The sequence below is a fragment of the Neoarius graeffei genome, chromosome 16 (assembly GCF_027579695.1).
Source record: "Neoarius graeffei isolate fNeoGra1 chromosome 16, fNeoGra1.pri, whole genome shotgun sequence".
Taxonomy (NCBI): Eukaryota; Metazoa; Chordata; class Actinopteri; order Siluriformes; family Ariidae; genus Neoarius; species Neoarius graeffei.
The window spans coordinates 66,999,414-67,022,681 of NC_083584.1; the positions used below are offsets into that span (position 1 = coordinate 66,999,414).

The following is a 23,268-nucleotide window of genomic DNA, read 5'->3' on the forward strand; positions in this document are numbered from 1 at the left end:
GTCCTGAGTGGGTGCTGAAGGCCGTCTTCAGCCATGCTTCTCTGAATAGGGCCACTTGCCGGTATCTTTTGGTTAGAGCCAGAGTGGAGATGAACCAGGCTCTCCTTAGGTGCTCTATCAGGTCATACACTCATGGTGAAGGGTAGCTGTCAAACTACAATACCTCATTCAGCCTCTTGAAGTCATTGTGGAGTCGGAGGCTGCCGTCTGGCATGGGGATGATGACAATGGGGCTGGACCAGGGGCTGGTGGACTCATCAATAATTCCCTCTTGCAGCATCTGGGCTATTTCAGCCTCTATAGCCTGGGGGCAGGCTTCTGGGACACAGTAGGGCTGCTGTGTGTGTGTGTGTGGGGGGCACTTGATGTTAAGTTGTAGGAGGTGTGTCTGCCTGGGATCTACAAAGAACACATCAGCTCTTGCAAATCTTGTAGCTAGGTTGGGGTAATATTCTCTCCTTTGTGGACCTGTTCAGGCGTGGTGGGACCTGAGTGGGGACAGAGAAAGCTGAGAGTGCTGGCAATGTCTCAATCCAGCATTTTAACAGGTTCACATGGAATAGTTGAGTGAGAACCCTCTTACCTGGCTGCTGCAGGTGGTAGTTCATGGGACCTACTCAGGGGCCTTGCCAGCCCGCGAGGAATTTGAAGTTCATCCTGGCGAGGAGCAAGAGTACTCAGTTGTCTGGCCAGAACTTCCAAGGTTGGGATGGCTGAGTATATGCCTGCTGCTGTTCCCTTTGAGCTGTCTGCATGTGCTCCTGGATGATAGAGGCCACTCACTCCATCCATGCCTGCATTTTCTGCAAATAATCAATGAGGGAGTGAAAGGGCAAAGGCTGCTCTTCCCAAGCTTCCTTGACTGTGTCCAGTAGGCCTCTGGGTTGTCAACCGAAGAGGAGCTCAAAGGGGGTAAATCCTTTGGAGGCTTCAGGTGTTTCTCACACTGTGAAGAGGACATAAGGTAATACTAGATCCCAGTTCTGGCCATCTTCATCTACCACCCTTCTCAGCATATGCTTGAGCATCTGGCTAAACCACTCCACAAGGCTGTTGATCTGGGGGTGGTAGACTGAGGTTTTGAGGTGGTTTACCTGCAGCAGCCAACACAGATCTGACATGAGCTTTGAGATGAAGGGGGTCTCTTGGTCCATGAGCAGGTTCTTAGGGATCCTGACTGAAGTGAACAAGAGCACCAGCTCTTTGTTGATGTTTTTGAATGTAGCCTTGTGGAGAGGGATGGCCTCTGTGAGGCCTCTTCAGGGCCATGGGTAGACTTAGGCAATGGGCCTACAAGAGCCATGCCCACTTTGTGACTCTATAGGACACAGCTATCGAAGCAAGTTATCTATAATTACCTTATCTGTTATCACCCAAATGAGGATGGGTTCCCTTTTGAGTCTGGTTCCTCTTGAGGTTTCTTCCTCATGTCGTCTGAGGGAGTTTTTCCTTGCCACCGTCACCACAGGCTTGCTCATTGGGGATAGATTAGGTATAAAATTACCTCATGTTTTAAGTTGTTCAAATTCTGTAAAGCTGCTTTGCAACAATGTTTATTGTTAAAAGCGCTGTTAATGCAATGTTTGCAGCAATGTTTGACCTGCTCAAAGAGGACCCCGATGATAGGATGAGGGATCAATGAGGCTGGGGCGGGCTTGTATGGGGAGGTTTGATGACACTGGGGACACTGCCAGCAGAAGTTGTGTACCTTGGCCATCATCCCTGGCCAGTGGTCTGGTGGTGCTCCGACTCAGTGGGCATGGGCTCATCCCTGGGAGACAGCAGCAGTGCAGGTTCCTCCTGTGCCCTCCGTGGTGCCCCAGGGTTCTGGTGGCTGGTGTCATGTGGCTCCCACTGTAATGGTGTTCTTCCCTCCCCTCCTCTCCATCTCGAGGGTGGCCAGTGCACATTCCAGGGCAGCAACCATGTCCTTGGAGGTCTGAGCCACTTTTATCCCCATGGCTCAATGCTGTTCCTCTGGTAGGCCCCTTAGGAAGTGGTCAAAGGCAACCCATTCCACAATCTCCATGGGGTCAGCTGGTTGAGCTGGAGCCCCCTCTGGAGAAGACAGTCCATTTGCATCCAGGGCTCATGCCCTGGCCAGTAGCTCCAGTGGTGGTGATTTGGGTGGGGGAGAGCCCACAGTGGGCCAGGATTTCCTTCTTGAGCATGTTGTAGTCTTCCGCTTCAGGAGGGGAGGGTGTGGTAGGCCTGCTGTGCCTCACCAATGAGAAATGGGGTGAGGATCTGGCTCCAATCCTGGGGCTGCCAACCTTGTCATTCAGCCAACCACTCAAATGTTCCCAGATATGCCTCCATTTTGTCCTCTGCAGTGAGCTTCATCAGCAGGTGCTGGGCATTGTGGGTGGGGTAAGGGAGGGTGACCATGGTGGTGGATGGGGACTGCCTTAGGCTCAGGAGCTCCTGTGGGGCTGTGTGAAGGCCGTGATCCAGCTCCTGGAACAGTTATCCCTGGAGCACACTGACATCCAGCGCACCACAGCACACCACGGGGTCCATTGCTCGGGCACCACAGTCTGTGTCACGTGCCCACATTCTCTACCAGTGTGAGGGATTGCTAATGATAGTGGCAGACACAGACACATGACAACAGTTGTGAGGTGCAAAACAGGTGGGATTTTTATTCTTTCCTTAGCTGAGTGAGGGTGTGCAGTGATTGTGGCAGGGGACCGGTAGTGGATCCAGATGTAAGAAACTGAGGGATATGTCCTACAGTGAGGGATGCAGGGCTGGAGTCCTGTGTGGTTTGATGGCAGCTTTTCCTCCTTCCCAGCAAGACAGTCTGTTGTCAGAGCTCGTATCTGGCATGGGGAAAACACACAGATCATTAACTTGAGCATTAGAAGGACATACTCATTTGCTGTGTCATGCACAGCCCTCAAGGACTCTGAGGCGAGCTCCGGGATGGTGAATGCGCATGCTGTAATTAGCACCTGCCAGTCACATTGTATTAAACCGCGCCTCCTCTTGTGCATGTTGTGTGTGTGGCGCTGTCTTCAGCTGATGGTACTGAACCGCTGCTGCTTGCTTTCAGTGTATTGAATGGGGCACTGTCTTCTTCAGCACCATGGCACAGTGAGGAGCGCCTGCAGAGGAGGAGACAGCTCTTACCTCCCCGGCGTTACAATACGAATATTTCTAGCTGCTGTAACAGAATTGCTCCAAAATAAATTGTTTCACAGAATATTCAATAAAAACTACAATATTTCGTTCTTCTTTAAAAAAAGAATGCAATCATTTATGTAATAGCAAAAGTCTGCCAAACTGTAATAATGAAAATGTTAACTTTTTTTCACATGGGGCATAATTCAGATAATTACACAAACCACTGATTCTTGAAACTTTGGCAAAAACGTGTCCGACTAAGAAAAGTGCTAAGTCTGTTGGAAATTAATAACATTTTCATAAATAAAAAAATTAAAGTTATAATCAGGGGGTCCTTTGCACATATGTAAGGTTCTTTTATAGGATTGTTTTTATTTTTTATTAATGTAATGATTATATGCTGGCCACTGCCTACAAAATCAGTTGTCCTTGGATAGGAGCTAATCACTTCAACTTGATTAAAAAAACAAAAAGTAATAATTTAATTGAATAATACCTTTACTACATGAAAGAATACACTGTTATATGTATTTAAAACTGCAAACAGTGAGTTTTGAACGATGTTTACTATTATTTTGTGGTTGCTCAAAATGTGTCCCACATATTTGTCACCACCGTCAGATATTTACAAAAAGCAATAAAATCAGGCAACTACAAGGTCAACTATATTCCTGAGGACCCTCTTTTCAAACCTTCAGCTCTACTGCATGCTTCCAGATTACTCAAGCTCCTGTAAGTTTGGTATTTTTTCTTAAACTTGCTCATGTTTTTGGACACTGCTACAGTCACAACCATAGCATGTCAACACCGTCACTTTTGTATAAAAAATATTAGATTAGATTATGACATAAATGTATACTTTTTAAGAAGAGGTCTGAAGTCGCTAGCAACAGAGGGAAAACAAGATGGCTAATGTGAACAACTCCTGCATATCATGTGAAAGAGTAGGTTTTTGTCACCACTGTCAGACGTCACCACCGTCAGGTTTTCTGACATTGTGAATGGGAATATCTTCCATGAGATGGTTGGCAGAAGCCTCAGCAGCACTAAGCTCTACATCATTATGGAAGCTGACATGCAGCCATATGATGCACTCCTTTCTCAACCACTCAAACCTGTTCCTGCAACAAGGAAACTCCATCAGGTCATACCGACACACCGAAACGACTCTGAGATCTATTGCAGATCACTGTCCTGTTTCTGCAGTGAGCCACAGATGTGCGAGTGTTTCAGCCCAACAATATTCCAGTTGACTGCCAACACATCCAAGGTACAGGTTGAGGATGACTGTCCTATACCAATGCAAAAGAGGAAGAGTCCTTTGGCAATGCTGATGGAGGAAATGGAGCAGGAGGAAATGGAATGGGAGGAAAGTGAGCATGAGCCAATGGAGCAAGAACCACTGACCAAGAGTGGTCCTGATGGGACTGTGACAGATCTATCTACTGATGTAGTTCATCGTGGAGATTGGCTTGCAGTCATTTATGACCAGAACTGGTGGTTAGCAAAGGCTGTCACTGTGGACGCTGATCATCAGGATGTGGAAGTGGAATTTTTCCACCCTCATGGGCCCAACACACAATTTTATCCCAAAGAAGGTGGAAATGATATGTGCTTCATACCATTTGACCATATTCTGGTCAAACTTGTGGAACCAGGTCGTGCAAGCAGGACGAGGGAGATATACAACCTGTCGGCTGAAGTCATGGACTTCATAGAGGAGAGACATATACACCATATGCTTCTTAATAAAGGCAAATGAGTGGTGGAGTGATGTAAAACAGTCAGGGAATACTCAAAGGAGTTCACATATGAATTATTATTTTTATTATTGTGCCAGATGTGTTTTGTGGTATTTACACAGAATTTCTTATTGAATGTTTGCTCACAATAATTTAGTTATTTTTGAGTTTTTAGTTAATAACAGATATAGAGTTTGTTTTGTTCTTGTTTTTGTTGTTTTGTTATCTGTTCACGTCCAATACAGTTTACAGTCCAGTTTACAGAAGAATCTAATGTATTACTTTATGAGTAGGGGGCACTTGATGACAGTTTAAGATCTTAGTGATGCATTGTACATTATTCCCACTGGTAATAGCATTATTTCTTACTATGATGATTTGATATTTGATGATATGGGGATGGAGTACTTTTAAAAATGATATTGCTTAATTGTACCTTAGGCCTACAGTGGTGCTTGAAAGTTTGTGAACCCTTTAGAATTTTCTATATTTCTGCATAAATATGACCTAAAACATCATCAGATTTTCACACAAGTCCTAAAAGTAGATAAAGAGAACCCAGTTAAACAAATGAGACAAAAATATTACACTTGGTCATTTATTTATTGAGGAAAATGATCCAATATTACATATCTGTGAGTGGCAAAAGTATGTGAACCTCTAGGATTAGCAGTTCATTTGAAGGTGAAATTAGAGCAGAGGTTCCCAACCTATTTTGGCTTGTGACCCCATTTTGACCTCGTACATTTTTGGTGACCCCACTGACTTTTTTTTTTAATTAGTGTTTGATGTGTTTTATACTGTGTTGTAAATACAGAGTAACCAGTTTATTGCACAAACTCACATTTTATTTTCATCACATATCCTTCAATTTCACAAAAATGGAACTATGTAAAAGAGTCTCTCCACTCACCACATCTAATGAGATGTCTGAGCCTTCACACTTCTCTGCAGCCTTTCAAAGTCCGGTTCTGTGGTAGAGAGTGCGCATCTCATCTCTGACGTAACATCCAAATGCGAGCGGTACTTTGATTTCATACAGACAAGTGCACTAAATCCAGCTTCACAAAGGTAAGTGCTTCCGAAAGGAACCAACAGTTTCAAAGCACGCAGTGCGATCTCGGGGTACTACTCTGGCTCCAAACCAGAATTCTTCCACTGGCACGCACGAATGTAATTGCTGGTGCATTTTGTCACGAGACATGTCAATCAGCTGTTCTATCGCGGTGGCAGAAAGGTCCACTGTGCTCACATCACAGTGAAACGGATTCCTCACCCATTCAAACTTTGACATATCCACATCTGGAAAGTATGTGGCGAAGTGCTCCTCAAGCCATTCCAGGTGGCTGCACATCTCCATTGTAGAACACTTGTCGATGCTGTTGTCTTCCAAAAACTGACTTAACTGGGGGAAATGCGTGAAGTTTCCCTTTGCAAGACTTCCTCTCCAGTGTGTGATTTTGGCCCTGAATCCATCAATCTGATCACTCATCTGCATGACATTCTTATTTTTTCCTTGCATGCTTGTGTTCAGTTCGTTAAGTTTTCTGAATATGTCCGTGGCATATGCAAGGAGGCACATTTTCTGCTGGTCACAGAGAAAGTCAACGAAATTGTTTTTTTCACATCCATTGAAAATGCCAACAGTTCGTTTCTCAGCTTGAAAAACCGCTCCAACGTGTTGCCTCTCGACAACCACCGGGTGTCTGTGTGAAAATGCAGATCTTCATATTCAGAGCCCATATCGACGCATAGCTTTGCGAACAGGCGTGCTCGCAGAGGATGTGGCTTGATGTAGTTCACCATGGCTACCACCTGTTGCATGATGCCTGCGATGGACGCGCTCAGTTCTTTAGATGCCAGCGGCCATCTGGTCAGCGGCAATAGCATCGATTTGTCTCTTAACTGTATTATCAGACAGAGGTATCGCTTTAAATTTTCTTCCCACCTCCTCCTCACCCATTGCTTTTGCCATTTTGAGGACAGCGGGCATAATTAGCGTCTCTGCAATTGTGTGTGGGGTCTTGGTTTTCGCAATGAGGTAGCTAACTTCAAACGATGCATTCAGTGCCCCATCACTCACCGTCACAGCCTTTTTGAAATAAGATCGCTGCTGATTAAGCTCAACACATTTCTTTTCAAAAAAACTTAGGGGTTTACCGAGATGTTCTTTGTGCACTGTTTCAAAGTGCCTTTTCAGCTTGTTGGGTTTGAGACTCTCCGCAGACAGCACGGCCGAACACAGAAGACACTTCGGCCTTTCCTTGTTTCTTTCCAGCACGCTGGTAAATCCAAATTGTAAGAAACTTTCGTCGTATCTTCTCAGCCTTATTGTTTTCGGTTCATGTTCATCTGGTGTTGTTTGTCTGCTCTTTGTAGTGTCGGCGGACGAAGAAATCGTTCCATTTTTTTGTTGCACTTGTAGGCTAATAGCTGTGACTGACGCTAGCAAGGCTGTGTGGGCAGCACTGGCTACCGTTCAGTTATTTAGTCAAGCGCGTAAACTGAAGTGGGCGTATCTTCGTGCCATCATCGCAGTCATTTGAACGAATTTACATAAAAAATCCATATCGATCATGTATGTTCGTTTAAGTGTGTGTGTGTGTGTGGCATTTTAATCGATGGTAATACTTTTTTGATAGTATTATTATTCATACAATTATTTTATTTTTTTAGCAGTATTTTTTTTCCCACTTCTGGATATTTCAAGCGACCCCATTGCAAGTTCAGGCGACCCCATGTGGGGTCGCGACCCCAGTGTTGAAAAACCCAGAATTAGAGTCAGATGTTTTCAATTAATGGGATGACAATCAGGTGTGAGTGAGCACCCTGTTTTATTTAAAGAACAGGGATCTATCAAAGTCTGATCTTCACAACACATGTTTGTGGAAGTGTATCATGGCACGAACAAAGGAGATTTCTGAGGACCTCAGAAAAAGCATTGTTGATGCTCATTAGGCTGCAAAAGGTTACAAAACCATCTCTAAAGAGTTTGGACGACACCAATTCACAGTCAAACAGATTGTGTACAAATGGAGGAAATTCAAGACCATTGTCACCCTCCCCAGGAGTGGTCGACCAACAAAGATCACTCCAAGAGCAAGGCGTGTAATAGTCGGCGAAGTCACAAAGGACCCCAGGGTAACTTCTAAGCAACTGAAGGCCTCTCTCACATTAACATTAGCCAATGTTCATGAGTCCACCATCAGGAGAACACTGAACAACAATATGTAGTGAAAATTCATTATGTCTGATAATTATAACTATTCTTTTAAGTTCGTTTCTTAAGACACGTATTTTTAAGTATGTTACTGTTACATAGAGTAACATCAGCTGATAAGGCACGTCACCACTCGACATCTGGTGACTGTTTTGAAGAAGGCGGAAGTGTTCGCCGAAACTGTCAACAAGCGAGGTAACATACTTAAAAATACGTGTCTTAAGAAACGAACTTAAAAGAACTGAACAACAATGGTGTGCATGGCAGGGTTGCAAGGAGAAAGCCACTGCTCTCCAAAAAGAACATTGCTGCTCATCTGCAGTTTGCTAAAGATCACATGGACAAGCCAGAAGGCTATTGGAAAAATGTTTTGCGGATGGATGAGACCAAAATAGAACTTTTTGGTTTAAATGAGAAGCATTATGTTTGGAGAAAAAAACCCACTGCATTCCAGCATAAGAACCTTATCCCATCTGTGAAACATGATGGTGGTAGTATCATGGTTTGGGCCTGTTTTGCTGCATCTGGGCCAGGATGGCTTGCCATCATTGATGGAACAATGAATTCTGAATTATACCAGCAAATTCTAAAGGAAAATGTCAGGACATCTGTCCATGGACTGAATCCCAAGAGAAGGTGGGTCATGCAGCAAGACAACGACCCTAAGCACACAAGTCGTTCTACCAAAGAATGGTTAAAGAAGAATAAAGTTAATGTTTTGGAATGGCCAAGTCAAAGTCCTGACCTTAATCCAACCGAAATTTTGTGGAAGGACCTGAAGCAAGCAGTTCATGTGAGGAAACCCACCAACATCCCAGAGTTGAAGCTGTTCTGTATGGAGGAATGGGCTAAAATTCCTCCAAGCCGGTGTGCAGGACTGATCAACAGTTACTGGAAATGTTTAGTTGCAGTTATTGCTGCACAAGGGAGTCACACCAGATACTGAAAGCAAAGGTTCACATACTTTTGCCACTCACAGATATGTAATATTGGATCATTTTCCTCAGTAAATAAGTGACCAAGTATAATATTTTTGTCTCATTTGTTTAACTGGGTTCTCTTTATCTACTTTTAGGACTTGTGTGAAAATCTGATGATGTTTTGGGTCACATTTATGCAGAAATATAGAAAATTCTAAAGGGTTCACAAACTTTCAAGCACCACTGTATATTCTTTGAAAAAATGTTATTACATTGCTCAGGATTTTTTTTTTTTTTGGACCAAATAGTTAAATAAAGTTGTTAAGCAAAAAGCCATTGACTTTGGAATTGAAATTACATGTTGTAATGAGGCCACTGTCACCACCGTCAGTTCTAAAGTTACCACCGTCAGAGGGAGTTTTATTTGTTTTAAATGAATATGCTTACAACATGTTTCTTCAGTGCTGTTGAGTTATGAAAGTAATAGTCTCTTTTAATGCAAAAATAAGTTTGTTAAATAAAAAAAACATTACTTTGTCTCCTTAGGCTCAAAGTAAATATTGTATAATATTAGATCTTTAAAGGAGTACACGTGAAACTGTATAAACATTGAATAAAAGTGAATATTCAATTTTGAAGTGTATATGTGTACTAAGAATGCCAGATAATGATTTAAAAACTCTAAATACATATTAGACCAAGTATATACAAAATAATTTGCTTTTTATTGTGTCTGACGGTGTTGACAAAAACAAAGTAATAGCTGAAAAAATGCCTATTTTATGAAAAAAATACAAAATGAGGAGCTTGTACCAGTAAATTGCTGAACAGCCAAGGCCTTGTCCTATAATGATATACCTTTAGATTTTGTAATTTAAGTAACGTTTTATTTTCAAAATTAAAACCTGTTTTATCCAAAATCCCAAGAATCAGTGAAACATCATCACACTATAAAGCTCATATTGTTCATTTTCGTTTTGAAAAAAAATAAAAATTGACATTTGGGTTTAACTTGTATTCATGCATCACTGTTTATCATGTCATTGCTGTTGTTAATCCTGAACAGACTGAAACCTTTCTATTAAAAAGCACACATAAAAAAATCAGAATCTCATTTTATACCAACTGATGAAATTGGACTCTTGTGTATCATATTTCTTCATAACATCTATTCCTGTCAATGCAAAAGTTTCAGCATGTCACAAGTGTCTGAATTCTTTGAGATAAAAATTTAGGTTCAGTTTTATGTTACAGTTTGATGGTTTTCATTTCTCTCACCATCACTGGTAAGTTTTATGAACTGAAATTTCATTGAAATGGTATTTGAAATAAAAACAATTTTCGCATTTTCTCCAGAAATATCCAGAGTTGGTGTCATCACTGTTAAAAGAGTGAGCTGGCATCTTTACAACCACCAAGAATTTCCAATTTACAATCAAGTCTCCTTGCTAATACCAAATTATCAACAAAACATTCAGCTCTAATTTGTCCTTATTCAGTCATTTGAGCTCTTTGTGCTCATTTGATCAAATCTAAAATCAAGTGTCTAAAACCTAAACTTAAGCAAAAAAAAGCAATAATTTCTTTCTCCATACAGAAAAAAACCCTCACCCTTGAGAAACAAATCAGAAATCTTATCATTTAGCACTGACATAAAGACTCTAAGCTTGTTCCTGACAAAAAAGCCCTGATTGTGTCCCAAACAATTTGCACATGACTGGCGATACAAAGTTAAACAAGTGCTGAATTGCACAATTCAAATCCAAACTCGAATCTTTAGCATGCAAGACAAAAATCTGAGTGATTTTTTTTTTACTTTGAATTACAGAAAACAAAATTATTTTTAAAAAATCATAATTTGTTCTCTTTCAGCATCTGAACTTCCAATTCATCGCTGTTCCTCTCAGGGGCCAGGTGAGACTTGTAGCCTATCTGTCTGCCCGTCCAGGTGACCCTGGAGCTCTCCCCTTGAGAGTCCACCCCCTCAGTAAAGATGCCATGAGTGGGATCATCTGGGAACGTGTCATATCTCTCTCTGTCTTCTCCTGCTGCTGCTGCGTTGCTCCATTTATCCTGAGGTTCTTCCTTTACTTCATCCTGCACAATGGATTATGAAACATAAATTATAAAATTATAGTTTTGGCTACTGAGCCTCATCAAGAACATGCTAATATACAAGGATCAGAGGTTTTGCTCATCTTCTTATCTCAAATTTTTACACCTGGCTACAAGTTCCTCCTCCATTTTATGCTAATACTAGCATAAATAACTAACCTGAAAAAAAAATTGTTGAAACACATTCTTTCTCCTGTTTAAACAACATATATTTTCCTTTCAAACTGATTTGTTTAAATATTCTCTCTCTCACACAGACACACAGAGTGTAATTTATTTTATTTACCTTTAAATCCTCTTTCTTCTTTTTACTGTCATCGTCAATGTGAGGTGAAGGACAGCTGGAATCCTGAAGCACAACCGAAATCATAACACATTTAATAAGCACAAAAAACCCTACAACACAAGTCAATGGCTGGACTTGGTTGCCATGGCAACATGGATCAGCAAGTGGAGTGTATTGAAAATTAAATCCAATATACACCACAGAAACAGTTTGGAAATTTGATGCAAATGACTGGACTTCACTTATTATTCTAATATGGATTTTCTTTCCCCATATCACATGATTTTTATTTTATTTTATTTTTTTTTGTGATTCGATTAAAATCAGAATAAAACCTGCTCCAGGAACTGAAACAAACCATCAAGCAGATGAGGAAAAAAATATTAACACTGGTGAAAAATCTATAACAAAAAATAATTGTGAGAAAAACAAAGCAAAAAAAAAAAAAAGGTGGACAAACAATTCATTAATTGAAAGAAATAATAGATTATTAAATTATTAATTATCATGTTTAAAAAATAAAGCTGAATTCCAGAATCACCTTCTGCTTCTTCTTGGATTTGCCCTTTTTCTTCTTTCCTCTTTTTTCCCTTTTCATCTTCCTCTCTTCCTCCTCACTGTCAGATGAAGAGCTGCTGGCCTGTAATGCAACAACAACAACAAAAATAACATTGGATAAACAGCAAAAAACATGACTGATGTTTTCTTCCAGTGTGGCGACAAAACTCACGTTTTTCTTCTTGTTCTTCTTCTTTCTTTTCTTCTTCTTCCTCTTTTCATCCTCGCTGTCTGAGAAGGAACAGTCTGACGAGGATGAGTCCTAAGTGAGAGACATCGATACATTAACATAGTATAAAGTTCTAATCAGAATGAACTCCATATTAATTTAATATCATAAATATACCATTTTTATCCTAAATTGAAATTTGTCTGAATTTCCACATCAATGTTTATTTATTTATTGTTTGTTTGCTTTTTTATTTATTTGATGGTTTTATTGTTTTATGTATTTAACTTATTATATTTATTTCTTTACTTTAGTTGTTCTTTTTTGTAATTTATTTACAATTATTTACTTATTTATTCGTTGAAGTATGCGGTCTGATCAAAAAGTTCTGAGACTGTTGTGAATGAACGGAATGCGGCACATCATGTGCATGCAACAGGACCAAGCAGTGCAAAGTGGAAATGAATTAGCTTTAGCCTTCTACAACCCAAGCTTTACCATATCCATCCATCCATCCATTAACTGTAACCGCTTATCCTGTGCAGGTTCGCGGGCAAGCTGGAGCCTATCCCAGCTGACTATGGGCGAGAGGCGGGGTACACCCTGGACAAGTCACCAGATCATCACAGGGCTGACAAATAGACACAGACAACCATTCACACTCACATTCACACCTACAGTCAATTTAGAGCCACCAATTAGCCTAACCTGCATGTCTTTGGACTGTGGGGGAAACCGGAGCACCCGGAGGAAACCCACACAGACAAAGGTAAAACATGCAAACTCCATACAGAAAGGCCCCTATCGGCTGCTGGGCTCGAACCCAGAACCTTCTTGCTATGAGGCGACAGTGCTAACCACTACACCACCAGCTTTACCATAATTATTACATATATTTCAGGAATTCAACCTAGCATTAGCATTTCATACTCATACTCAATCCAAAGTTAGCATTAGCGTTATGTCCATGTATGTTTCAGTATTTGAATTCTGTTGTATTTCGTTTCAGGTTTTACCTTTTTTTGTTTTTATTTTTTTACCGAGCATGATTTTTTTTTACCTTCTTTTTCTTCTTCTTTTTCTTTTTCTCCTTCTTTTTCTTCTTCTTCTTGTCATCCTCACTATCCGATGAGGATGAGGAAGCAGATGAAGATGAGCTCGAGTCCTGAGAATGACACGGAGAACATGAGCTTATCTAACATCCTTAAGGTCATTTATTTAATTAATTTATGATGAACAAAGCACCTTCTTCTTCTTTTTCTTCTTTTTCTTCTTCTTTTTCTTCTTCTTCTTCTTCTTCTTGTCATCCTCACTATCCGATGAGGATGAGGAAGCAGATGAAGATGAGCTTGAGTCCTGAGAATGACACGGAGAACATGAGCTTATCTACCATCCTAAAAGTCATTTATTTAATTAATTTATGATGAACAAAGCACCTTCTTCTTCTTTTTCTTTTTCTTCTTTTTCTTCTTCTTCTTCTTCTTCTTCTTCTTCTTGTCATCCTCACTATCCGATGAGGATGAGGAAGCAGATGAAGATGAGCTTGAGTCCTGAGAATGACACAGAGAACATGAGCTTATCTACCATCCTAAAAGTCATTTATTTAATTAATTTATGATGAACAAAGCACCTTCTTCTTCTTCTTCTTCTTCTTCTTCTTCTTCTTCTTCTTTTTCTTCTTTTTCTTCTTCTTTTTCTTCTCCTTCTTCTTCTTTTTCTTGTCATCCTCACTGTCTGAGGAGGAACTGTCTGAACTGGAAGATGATGATTCTGAAGATGAAGCAGACTCCTAGTGGAAAGATTGTGGGTGAAACAAAAATCAAGAAAAAAATATGAAGAAAAATATTAAAGAAGAAAGTAGGGATAGACAGGTATTTTTTGATACACTGTAAAAATCTCATCTCATCTCATTATCTGTAGCCGCTTTATCCTGTTCTACAGGGTCGCAGGCAAGCTGGAGCCTATCCCAGCTGACTACGGGCGAAAGGCGGGGTACACCCTGGACAAGTCGCCAGGTCATCACAGGGCTGACACATAGACACAGACAACCATTCACACTCACGGTCAATTTAGAGTCACCAGTTAACCTAACCTGCATGTCTTTGGATTGTGGAGGAAACCGGAGCACCCGGAGGAAACCCACGTGGACAACATGCAAACTCCACACAGAAAGGCCCTCGCCGGCCACAGGGCTCGAACCCGGGCCTTCTTGCTGTGAGGCGACAGCACTAACCACTACACCACCGTGCCACCCCACTGTAAAAATATTTATTTTAATTTATACTTATCTTTATAGATCATTTTGCTGTTATTTTGTAGTTTTATGAGTGGATTACTTTATATAAATATTTGTTTTTTTGATATTTAATTTATTTTTGTATCTTTAATTTGACACATTTTCAAAATCCTGAGACTGAGGTAAAATGTTAACTTGCTAGCTCACAATCATTTCTTATCAAACTCACGATTATGACTAGCTTGCTAACCTGTTTCTAGCATGCTAGCTGTGATTTTATTGAAAGCAGAGAATCTAACAGCAGCAGAATGTCACATGACTCCATGCCTTTTTTTTAAATAATTTTGCGAATAAACATAACCTTTTTCTTTTTCTTCAGCTCCTCTTTCATTTCTTCTTCTCCTCTTTCACCATTGTCAGATCTCCTGTCAGTGCTCTCGGCCTCACAGACTGCAGGGAATGCTGGGAAAAATAATCAGAATGTGTGATCAGCTATAGTGAGAGGTGTGTATAGTTTTGGTGTGTGATATACTGTGTTTTGGTCCTGAAACATTTTACTCATCTCCTCTTTTCAGGAATGACCTGAAAACAAACAAACAAACAAACAAACAAGAAAGAAAGAAAGAAAGAAATGAAATTGCAAGAAAAGTAGAAGAAATAAAACTAAAAAAGGAAGAAATTGCAAGAAAGTTTAAGAGAAGAAAACAGGAAATGATAGAATACAAAGAAAAAATAAAGAAAAACACAGTGAAAGAAGATAGATAGATAGATAGATAGATAGATAGATAGATAGATAGATAGATAGATAGATAGATAGATAGATAGATATGAGAAGGAGAAATAGTGTTAGAAAATCTGAAATTATTAAAAAAAACATGAACAAATAGAAGGGTGAAGAAAGAGAAAGAAAGAAAGAAAGAAAGAAAGAAAGAAAGAAAGAGCAAGAAAAGTGTAAGAGGAAAAAAAACAAGAAATGGAGAAAAAACAATGTGAAAATACAGGGGAAAAGAAAGAAAGAAAGAAAGAAAGGCAAAAGAGGTGAAAATAGGAAGTGGCAGAAAAAGAAAGAAAGAAAGAAAGAAAGAAAGAAAGAAAGAAAGGAGAGAGAGAAATAGCATGAGAAAATAAAAAATTATTTAAAAAAACATGAAAGAATATAAGGGTGAAAAAAGCAAGCAAGGAAGGAAGAAAAAAGCAAAACAGAAAGAATAAGACAGTCTTTGCCTCTACACTGAAAATGCATGATGGTACACACATCCAGGAAGCTCATTTTATGTACCAGTTTGATCAGAACTGTCTGCCAGCAGCTTTTAATGACTTTTTAAAAGCTTCATCAGTTCAATCTTATGGCACCAGATTAGTGAATAAGTCATCCTTTGATCTTCTTCAGTTTAGGACAAATTATAGGAAATTTAACTTTCAACTTTTAGGACCACAAATTTGGAATGTAACGGATGAAAACTGGAAATCCTGCTCACAATGTTCTTTTTTTAATCAAAAATAAAAAATAGTATGTCATCTTACAGTACCAAGTTCTTTTTGATTTTCTGTTCTGTGGCTTCTTTTTTTTTGGTTCTCATTTGTAACCTTAGTTTTTGATTTTGGTGCTGATGTTCATTGTCAGTGTTTTTTTTAATTTACTTTTTTACTTTTTCCTTGTGTGCCATCTCAAAACTGTACTTTCAAGAAGAACTTCTGTTTATTTGTGAGTGCCACCCAGCTTAGTTTAGTCTGCTGGTTATTCTGGGTGGAATTTACCGATCAAAAAAAAAAAAATGTGTGTGTGTGTGTGTGTATGTATGTGTGTGTGTGTCTTGCAAAAGTATTCATCCCCTTTGGTGTTTGTCCTTTTTTGCCACATTACAAGCTGGAATTAAAATGGTTTGGAGGGTTAGCACCATTTGATTTACACAAAATGCCTACCACTTTAAAGGTGCAAAGTGTTGTTTTACTGTGACAAAAAGAATAATTAAGATGAAAAAAAAAACAGAAATCTGGAGTGTGCATAGGTGTTCACCCCCTTTTATATGAAACCCCTAAATAAGAGCTGGTCCAACCAATTCACTTTATAAGTCACATAATTAGTTGATTAAGAGCCACCTTTGTGCAATCAAAATGTCACATGATTTGTCACATGATGTCTGTATAAATCAACCTGTTCTGGAAGGACCCTGACTCTGCAACACTACTAAGCAAGCAACATGAAAACCAAGGAGCCTCCAAACAGGTCAAAAACAAAGTTGTGGAGAAGTATAGATCAGGGTTGGGTTATAAAAACAATATCCCAAACTTTGAATATCCCAGTGAGCACCATTAAATCCATTATAGCAAAATGGAAAGAATATGGCACCAGTAAAACCTGACAAGAGAAGGCCGCCCACCAAAACTCACAGACCGGGCAAGGAGGGCATTAATCAGAGATGCAACAAAGATACCAAAGATAACACTGAAGGAGCTGCAAAGATCCACAGTGGAGATGGGAGCATCTGTCCATAGGACCACTTTAAGCCGTACACTCCACAGAGTGGGGGTTTATGGAGAGTGGCCAGAAAAAAGCCATTGCTGAAGAAAACACTTTTGGAGTTTGCCCAACAACATGTGGCAGACTCCCCAAACACATGGAAGAAGATTCTCTGGTCAGATGAAACTAAAATTGATCTTTTTGGCCATCATGGGAAATACCATGTGTGGCGCAAACCCAACATCCTGAGAACACCATTCCTACTGTGAAGCATGGTGGTGGCAGGGCAATTCTTGAGGAAAACCTGTTTGAGACAGCTGGAGGTTTGAGATTGGGACGAAGGTTCACATTCCAGCAGGACAATGACCCTAACATACTGCTAAAGCTACAGTGGAGTGGTTTAAAGGGAAACATTTAAATGTCTTGGAATGGCCAAATCAAAGCCCAGACCTCAATCCAATTGAGAATCTGTGGCATAACTTGAAGATTGCTGTACACCAACGCAACCCATCAAACTTGAAAGAGTTGGAGCAGTTTTCCCTTGAGGAATGGGCAAAAATCCCAATGTCTAGATGTGCTAAGCTAATAGAGACATACCCTAAGAGACTTACAGCTGTAACTGCAGCAAAAGGTGGCTCTACAAAGTATTGACTTTGGGGGCTGAATACCTATGCACACTCGAGATTTCTGTTTTCTCATCCTAATTATTGTTTGTATCACAATAAAACAACAGTTTTCACCTTTAAAGCTGTAGGTATATTGTGTAAATCAAATGGTGCTAACCCGCCCCCCCAAAAATCCATTTGAATTCCATCTTGTAATGTAACAAAACAGGATGAAGGGGGATGAATACTTTTGCAAGATACTATATATATATATATATATATATATATATATATATATATATAATGTATGTATATGTGTGTGTGTGTGTGTGTGTGTGTGTGTGTAAAACTGTTGGCAGGTATGAAATAAAGGCTGAGAGGGATGGCAGGCAAAATGCGTGACTTAAAGATGAAAGGGACATTAAATGAAGTTAATGTGAGCTTCACACTGTGTAAAAGTAAACACACCTCAGGTGAAGAGCAGAGTGGGGAAAAGATCTGATGGACATAATGTCAAAGAATGGAGCGATAGAACAGAATGAACTGGTTAATTAAAAGAGCAGAAAGGAAAAGAGTGTGAGTTTGGGCTGAAACAAACCTGCTGAAGCTGCTGACCAATCATCAGCTGTCACTCCTGACCTTCCCTCCAGCTCGCCCTGTAAAAACCCCAGAGAGGGGGAGAGAGAGAGAGAGAGATTTTCTTTGAAATGGGTTCATTTTTCCTCAGAGTGAACACAGATTTCAGATTTGTTTAATCATGACTCTTCAACCCACAGTTCATCCCATATTTTACTCCTTTCAACACCTTCTTCACTTAATGATGCTTAGAGCTGAGGAAAAAAACTCTGATCTCTGAAATAATTGCTCTTCTTTTGACTCTGAACTGGTTTTAATAATGTAAGAACATGAATAAAAAGTGCCACAATCTTAAAACCCAGATGATTAAATTTGATATTTTATGTATAACCCCAACAAAGTGCCCTGTATCAGTATTGCATCCATCTCTGAGAAGCAGTTAAGCATCATATCAGTGAATTCCGCACTGAGAATTTAACAGGCTTAGCTTGGTAGTCAGCTAGAGTGCCTCATTTATGTTAGTAACTCTGATGGAGCTCAGATAGGAGAAGCTGGACTTCATAGAAGTCTCACGATAAGAAATAATTAAAACAATAACAACAACAAATAATGAAGTCTCCTGTTAGAGACTCAGCAAACATGTTGAAAAAAGTTCTCTGGTGTGATGAGACCAGAATTTGATTTTTCTGGAGCAAAGTGCAATGTTTTGCAGAAAACCAGCACCATGAGAACACCATCCTGTATTCTGAAGCATGGTGGTGGGAGCATCATGATTATATACTGTGTATATATATATATATATATATATATATATATATATAAAATCTCATTATCTCTAGCCACTTTATCCTGTTCTACAGGGTCGCAGGCAAGCTGGAGCCTATCCCAGCTGACTACAGGCGAAAGGCGGGGTACACCCTGGACAAGTCACCAGGTCATCACAGGGCCGACACATAGACACAGACAACCATTCACACTCATATTCACACCTACGGTCAATTTAGAGTCACCAGTTAACCTACCCTCCATGTCTTTGGACTGTGGGGGAAACCGGAGCACCTGGAGGAAACCCATATGGACACGGGGAGAACATGCAAACTCCGCACAGAAAGGCCCTCGCCAGCCACAGGGCTCGAACCCGGACCTTCTTGCTGTGAGGTGACAGCGCTACCCACTACACCACCGTGCCACCCATATATGTGACGCCTCACCGAATCCAGGGACACATGTCGGCCGAAACGAATCCGAGATAATCGCAAAAGAAGCTTTTTTTTTTTTTAAATTTGTGATTTTTGTTTTTTTTTTCCATCATGTGCAAGTTGAGATCTTGAAGAATGCAATCAGTATTTCAGATAATAGATTGTTTTGTTGGAAAAGCATACATTTTTTGTTGCAAATTGTCTCATTTTTGTCAGGACTGTAGCCTGCTGGGGGGTGTGGGTAAATTACCATATGGGCCATTCACATGATGATTTAAATCTTTTGGTTTTTTTTTTTCCGCGAATCAGCTGTATGATCCGAGCTGAGAGCATGGCTACTTAACTGCATACAGGCGTGTGATTTCACTATGGAATGAGTTACTAAACAGAGCGCAGAGGAGCTGACACACCGCAAAAAAAACGCAACCTTGTTTTCCAGATTGAATGGAATACTTGAATGATTGGATGATACATGGACCGTTCTAGGATTACATTCCATCGGAGGCACTGGTGTGTGCAAAGCGCCGTTTCTCTTTCTGATGGGGTAAGTTTATTAATCTAAAGCTGTGTGGTTATTTTTGCATGTAACGGAGAGTGTTGTGGTTTGGTTAAGCCTAGGTCACAACCGGACGTACGATTTTTTGGCCGTGTGATTTTTGCCGTTTCCCAAATCGCTGCGTTTTTTTTGTTGTTCATGGAGAAAGACGCGCGTTGGCCGTAAGTTTGTCTTGCAACCTGAAAAAAACGTAAGCGCCTGTAGAGTTTGTTTGACATGACAAAGAACCTCTGCGGCCGGTCTGCGGCTCGAAAATCAGCACATCACACGCGCGCTCTCGTGCTTTTCACACACGCGCTCTCGTGCGTTTCATGCGCGCTCTCCGTGTGTTTCTTGCGTTTTTTGCGTGTAGACCGGCCATAGGAGCACGTACTGTACGGCCGGTTGTGACTGAGGCTTTACATGAAACTAGTGTTGTGTTAGTTGTGTCATCATCGTGCTATCTTTCTTTCTTACGGTGTGAGTAATTTTTCAACCACAAAACATTAAAGTATACTTTAGGACTTATTTTTGTACTTCATAATTGTGTTGGGCATACTTTGCATGGAAGGAAAATTGACGTGGTGATCTTTGTTTACATGAAAGTAGTATCGTGCTAGCTCGTAGGGGGTAGGGCTTTCCTTAATGTCATGCAAATGAGCACCATTATGTGCCCGCCCTACACCCAGAGTAGCTGAGATGGAAAACTTTGAGGGCGATTTTCTCCCTTTTCCGTTTTAAGAGGTATACACTTTCAAAAGGCCACACATTCTTCAAATATTGTCAGATCTCCACATGGAAGGCATCATTGGAAAGCTTAGAAACTGTACTTTCTGAATCTGTCAATAACTCAAAATGCCCCCGGGCAGACATGTGTCCCTGGATTCTGTGATCTGCCACATATATATATATATATATATATATATATATATATATATATATATATATATATATACACACACAAGGGTAAGTCAAAAAGTTCTAAGACAAATTGAAAAAAATCTTTATTTATGAAAATAACAAAGCTATTTCTCTACATATCCTCCGTTTAAGTCTAAACGTTTCTGCTAGCAGTGTTTCCATTGGAGAATTCCTTCTTTGTAGAATTCTGAGGGATGTCTTTCACACTTTTTGAAATTATAACATCTGTCTTAGAACTTTTTGACTTGCCCTCATATATACAGTATATTCTGTCTGCATTAACTGGGTATGAGCAATTGTGTGCTCTGATTGGCTACTCTATTACAAGGCTATCAGCTCATTTAGTGTAAGTAGGAAAAAACAAAACAAAATAGCAGAGCATGTTGCTGAACCAACTGAGGACGAAATAAAAACTCTACTCAATAACAAAACCCCAAAAAACACAAAAAAGCAATAAAATATGGAATAAAAGTATCTGATGGTAAGAATCTTTTTTTTTCAAGAATTATTATTATCGCATGCTTCCACAAATTGCTACTGTCATTTTGCCAGTTTGTTTACATTCCAAGTGGAAATGATTTTGTCGGACATTTTGTGAAAGGTTTTTGTTTACCGAATGTGAAAAAAGTTTAAATAAAAATGCTCTGTTCCTCAAAATCCAGTGAATGTGGATAGAATAAAACAGCTATTCCATTCAGTCTCATCGTACGTGGCTTATAGCCAACTCAGTGCTACGCACCTTGTCTGCTATCAGTTCATGTACAATTCGATTTCATGGAATAACTGTTAAAAATGTGTGTGTGAAATTAAGAGACCGCTGCAAAATTATGAGTTTCTCTGGTTTTACTATTTGGAGATATGTATTTGAGGAACATGAATGTTTTTGTTTTATTCCATAAACTACTGACAACATTTCTCCCAAATTTGACATAAAAATATTGTCACTTAGAGCATTTAATTTCAGAAAATGACAACTGGTCAAAATAACAAAAAAGATGAAGTATTTTCAGACTTTGAATAATGCATAGGAATCAAGATCGTACTCAATTTTGAACTAGGTACTATACTAGTTTGAACTTATGATGAGTTCAGAAATCAATATTTGGTGGAATAACACAGACATTTAATCACAGCTTTCATGCATCTTGGCATGCTCTCCACCAGTCTTTCATGTTGCTCTTGGGTGACTTTATGCCACTCCTGGTGCAAAAATTCAATCAGCTCAGCTTTGTTTGATGGCTTGTGACCATCCATCTTCCTCTCAATCACATTCCAGAGGTTTTCAATGGGGTTCAGGTCTGGAGATTGGGCTGGCCATGAGAGGGTCTTGATCTTGTGGTCATCCATCCACACCTTGATTGACGTGGCTGTGTGGCATGGAGCATTGTCCTGCTGGAAAGCCCAATCTTCAGAGTTAGGGAACATTTGTTAGAGCAGAAGGAAGCAAGTTTTCTTCCAGGATAACCTTGGCTTGATTCATGTGTCCACAAGCAAAAATCTGCCCCATTCCAGCCTTGCTGAAGCACCCCCAGATCATCACTGATCCTCCACCAAATTTCTCAATGGGTGCGAGACACTGTAGCTTGTAGTCCTCTCCAGGCCTCCATCTAAGCATTAGATAACCAGGTGATGGGAAAAGCTGAACATTGTACTCATCAGAGAAGATGACCTTACTCCAGTCCTCTACGGTCCAGTCCTTATGGTCTTTAACAAACCTCAGCCTGGTTCTTTTTTGCTTCTCATTGATGAAGGGCTTTTTTCTAGCTTTGTATGACTTCAACCCCACCCAGTGGAGCCTGTTTTGAACCGTTCTTGCCATGTATATAACTCCAGCTGCCATTTGCCATTCTTTTTGTAGGTCACTTGATGTCATCCTCTGGTTGGTGAGTGACATTTGAAGGAATTGATCATCATCCTGGTCAGTGGAGAGTTGTTTTTGCCCTTTGCCAGTCTGTAATTTTGTTATCCCCAATATCTGCTGCTTGACTTTGATCTTATGAACTGCTGCCTTTGAAATTTTGAGGATGGAAGCAACCTGACACTCACTGTACCCCTCTGCCAGTAAAAACAGAATTGAACCCTTCTTTTCTCACTCAAAATGTTTCTTTTTAACTTATTTGGTATGATGAGTAGATATTTTTGTATTCCAATTAAATTTAAGGTCCAACTAGCACTGTTTTTGGATCCAAACTGATCCTATAGCAAGAGGATAGTGATGACCACAGCAGTGTTTTTTTTTTTTTTAATAGTTTTTCTCATTAAATAAGATTTGGTTCAGGTGATCACCACATCAGTACCTCATTAAGTAAAATGAGATATTCTTGTGTTGGAATTCCAGCAAACACTGGAATGAAATGACTGCCCTACATAGAGATACTGATTTAAGAAAAAAATGAAAAAAAGACATGATTGTGCAAAAAGTTTATCTTCAAGTGCTGAATGAATGTTTCACAAGTGAGCAAAGTGAACAAGTGAAATACAGTATTTTTCAACATGAGAAGATAAACTTCATATCTTGGCACCACTGTGCAATGTTCTTTACATTATATGGACACATCCACAAAAAAATATGCAAATTCTCATTCTCATTATCTCTAGC

The 23,268-nt window shown here is 39.9% G+C and overlaps 1 protein-coding gene across 2 annotated transcripts in view; it reads right to left on the reverse strand.

Moving 5' to 3' along the window:
• Positions 1–9,714: 9,714 nt before the first annotated feature.
• LOC132900981 (uncharacterized) overlaps positions 9,715–23,268 on the reverse strand; it is a 42,334-nt gene continuing 28,780 nt past the window's right edge. For both annotated transcript variants that reach the window (XM_060943392.1, XM_060943391.1), the window contains exons 11-20: positions 18,037–18,094; positions 14,734–14,834; positions 13,767–13,925; positions 13,573–13,686; positions 13,382–13,492; positions 13,197–13,301; positions 12,140–12,229; positions 11,951–12,049; positions 11,410–11,472; positions 9,715–11,105 (exon numbers count right to left, since the gene is read on the reverse strand). In XM_060943392.1, coding sequence (XP_060799375.1) covers positions 10,860–11,105; positions 11,410–11,472; positions 11,951–12,049; positions 12,140–12,229; positions 13,197–13,301; positions 13,382–13,492; positions 13,573–13,686; positions 13,767–13,925; positions 14,734–14,834; positions 18,037–18,094 — 1,146 coding nt within the window. In that variant the 3' untranslated portion in view covers positions 9,715–10,859. The remainder of the gene's footprint in view (positions 11,106–11,409; positions 11,473–11,950; positions 12,050–12,139; positions 12,230–13,196; positions 13,302–13,381; positions 13,493–13,572; positions 13,687–13,766; positions 13,926–14,733; positions 14,835–18,036; positions 18,095–23,268) is intronic.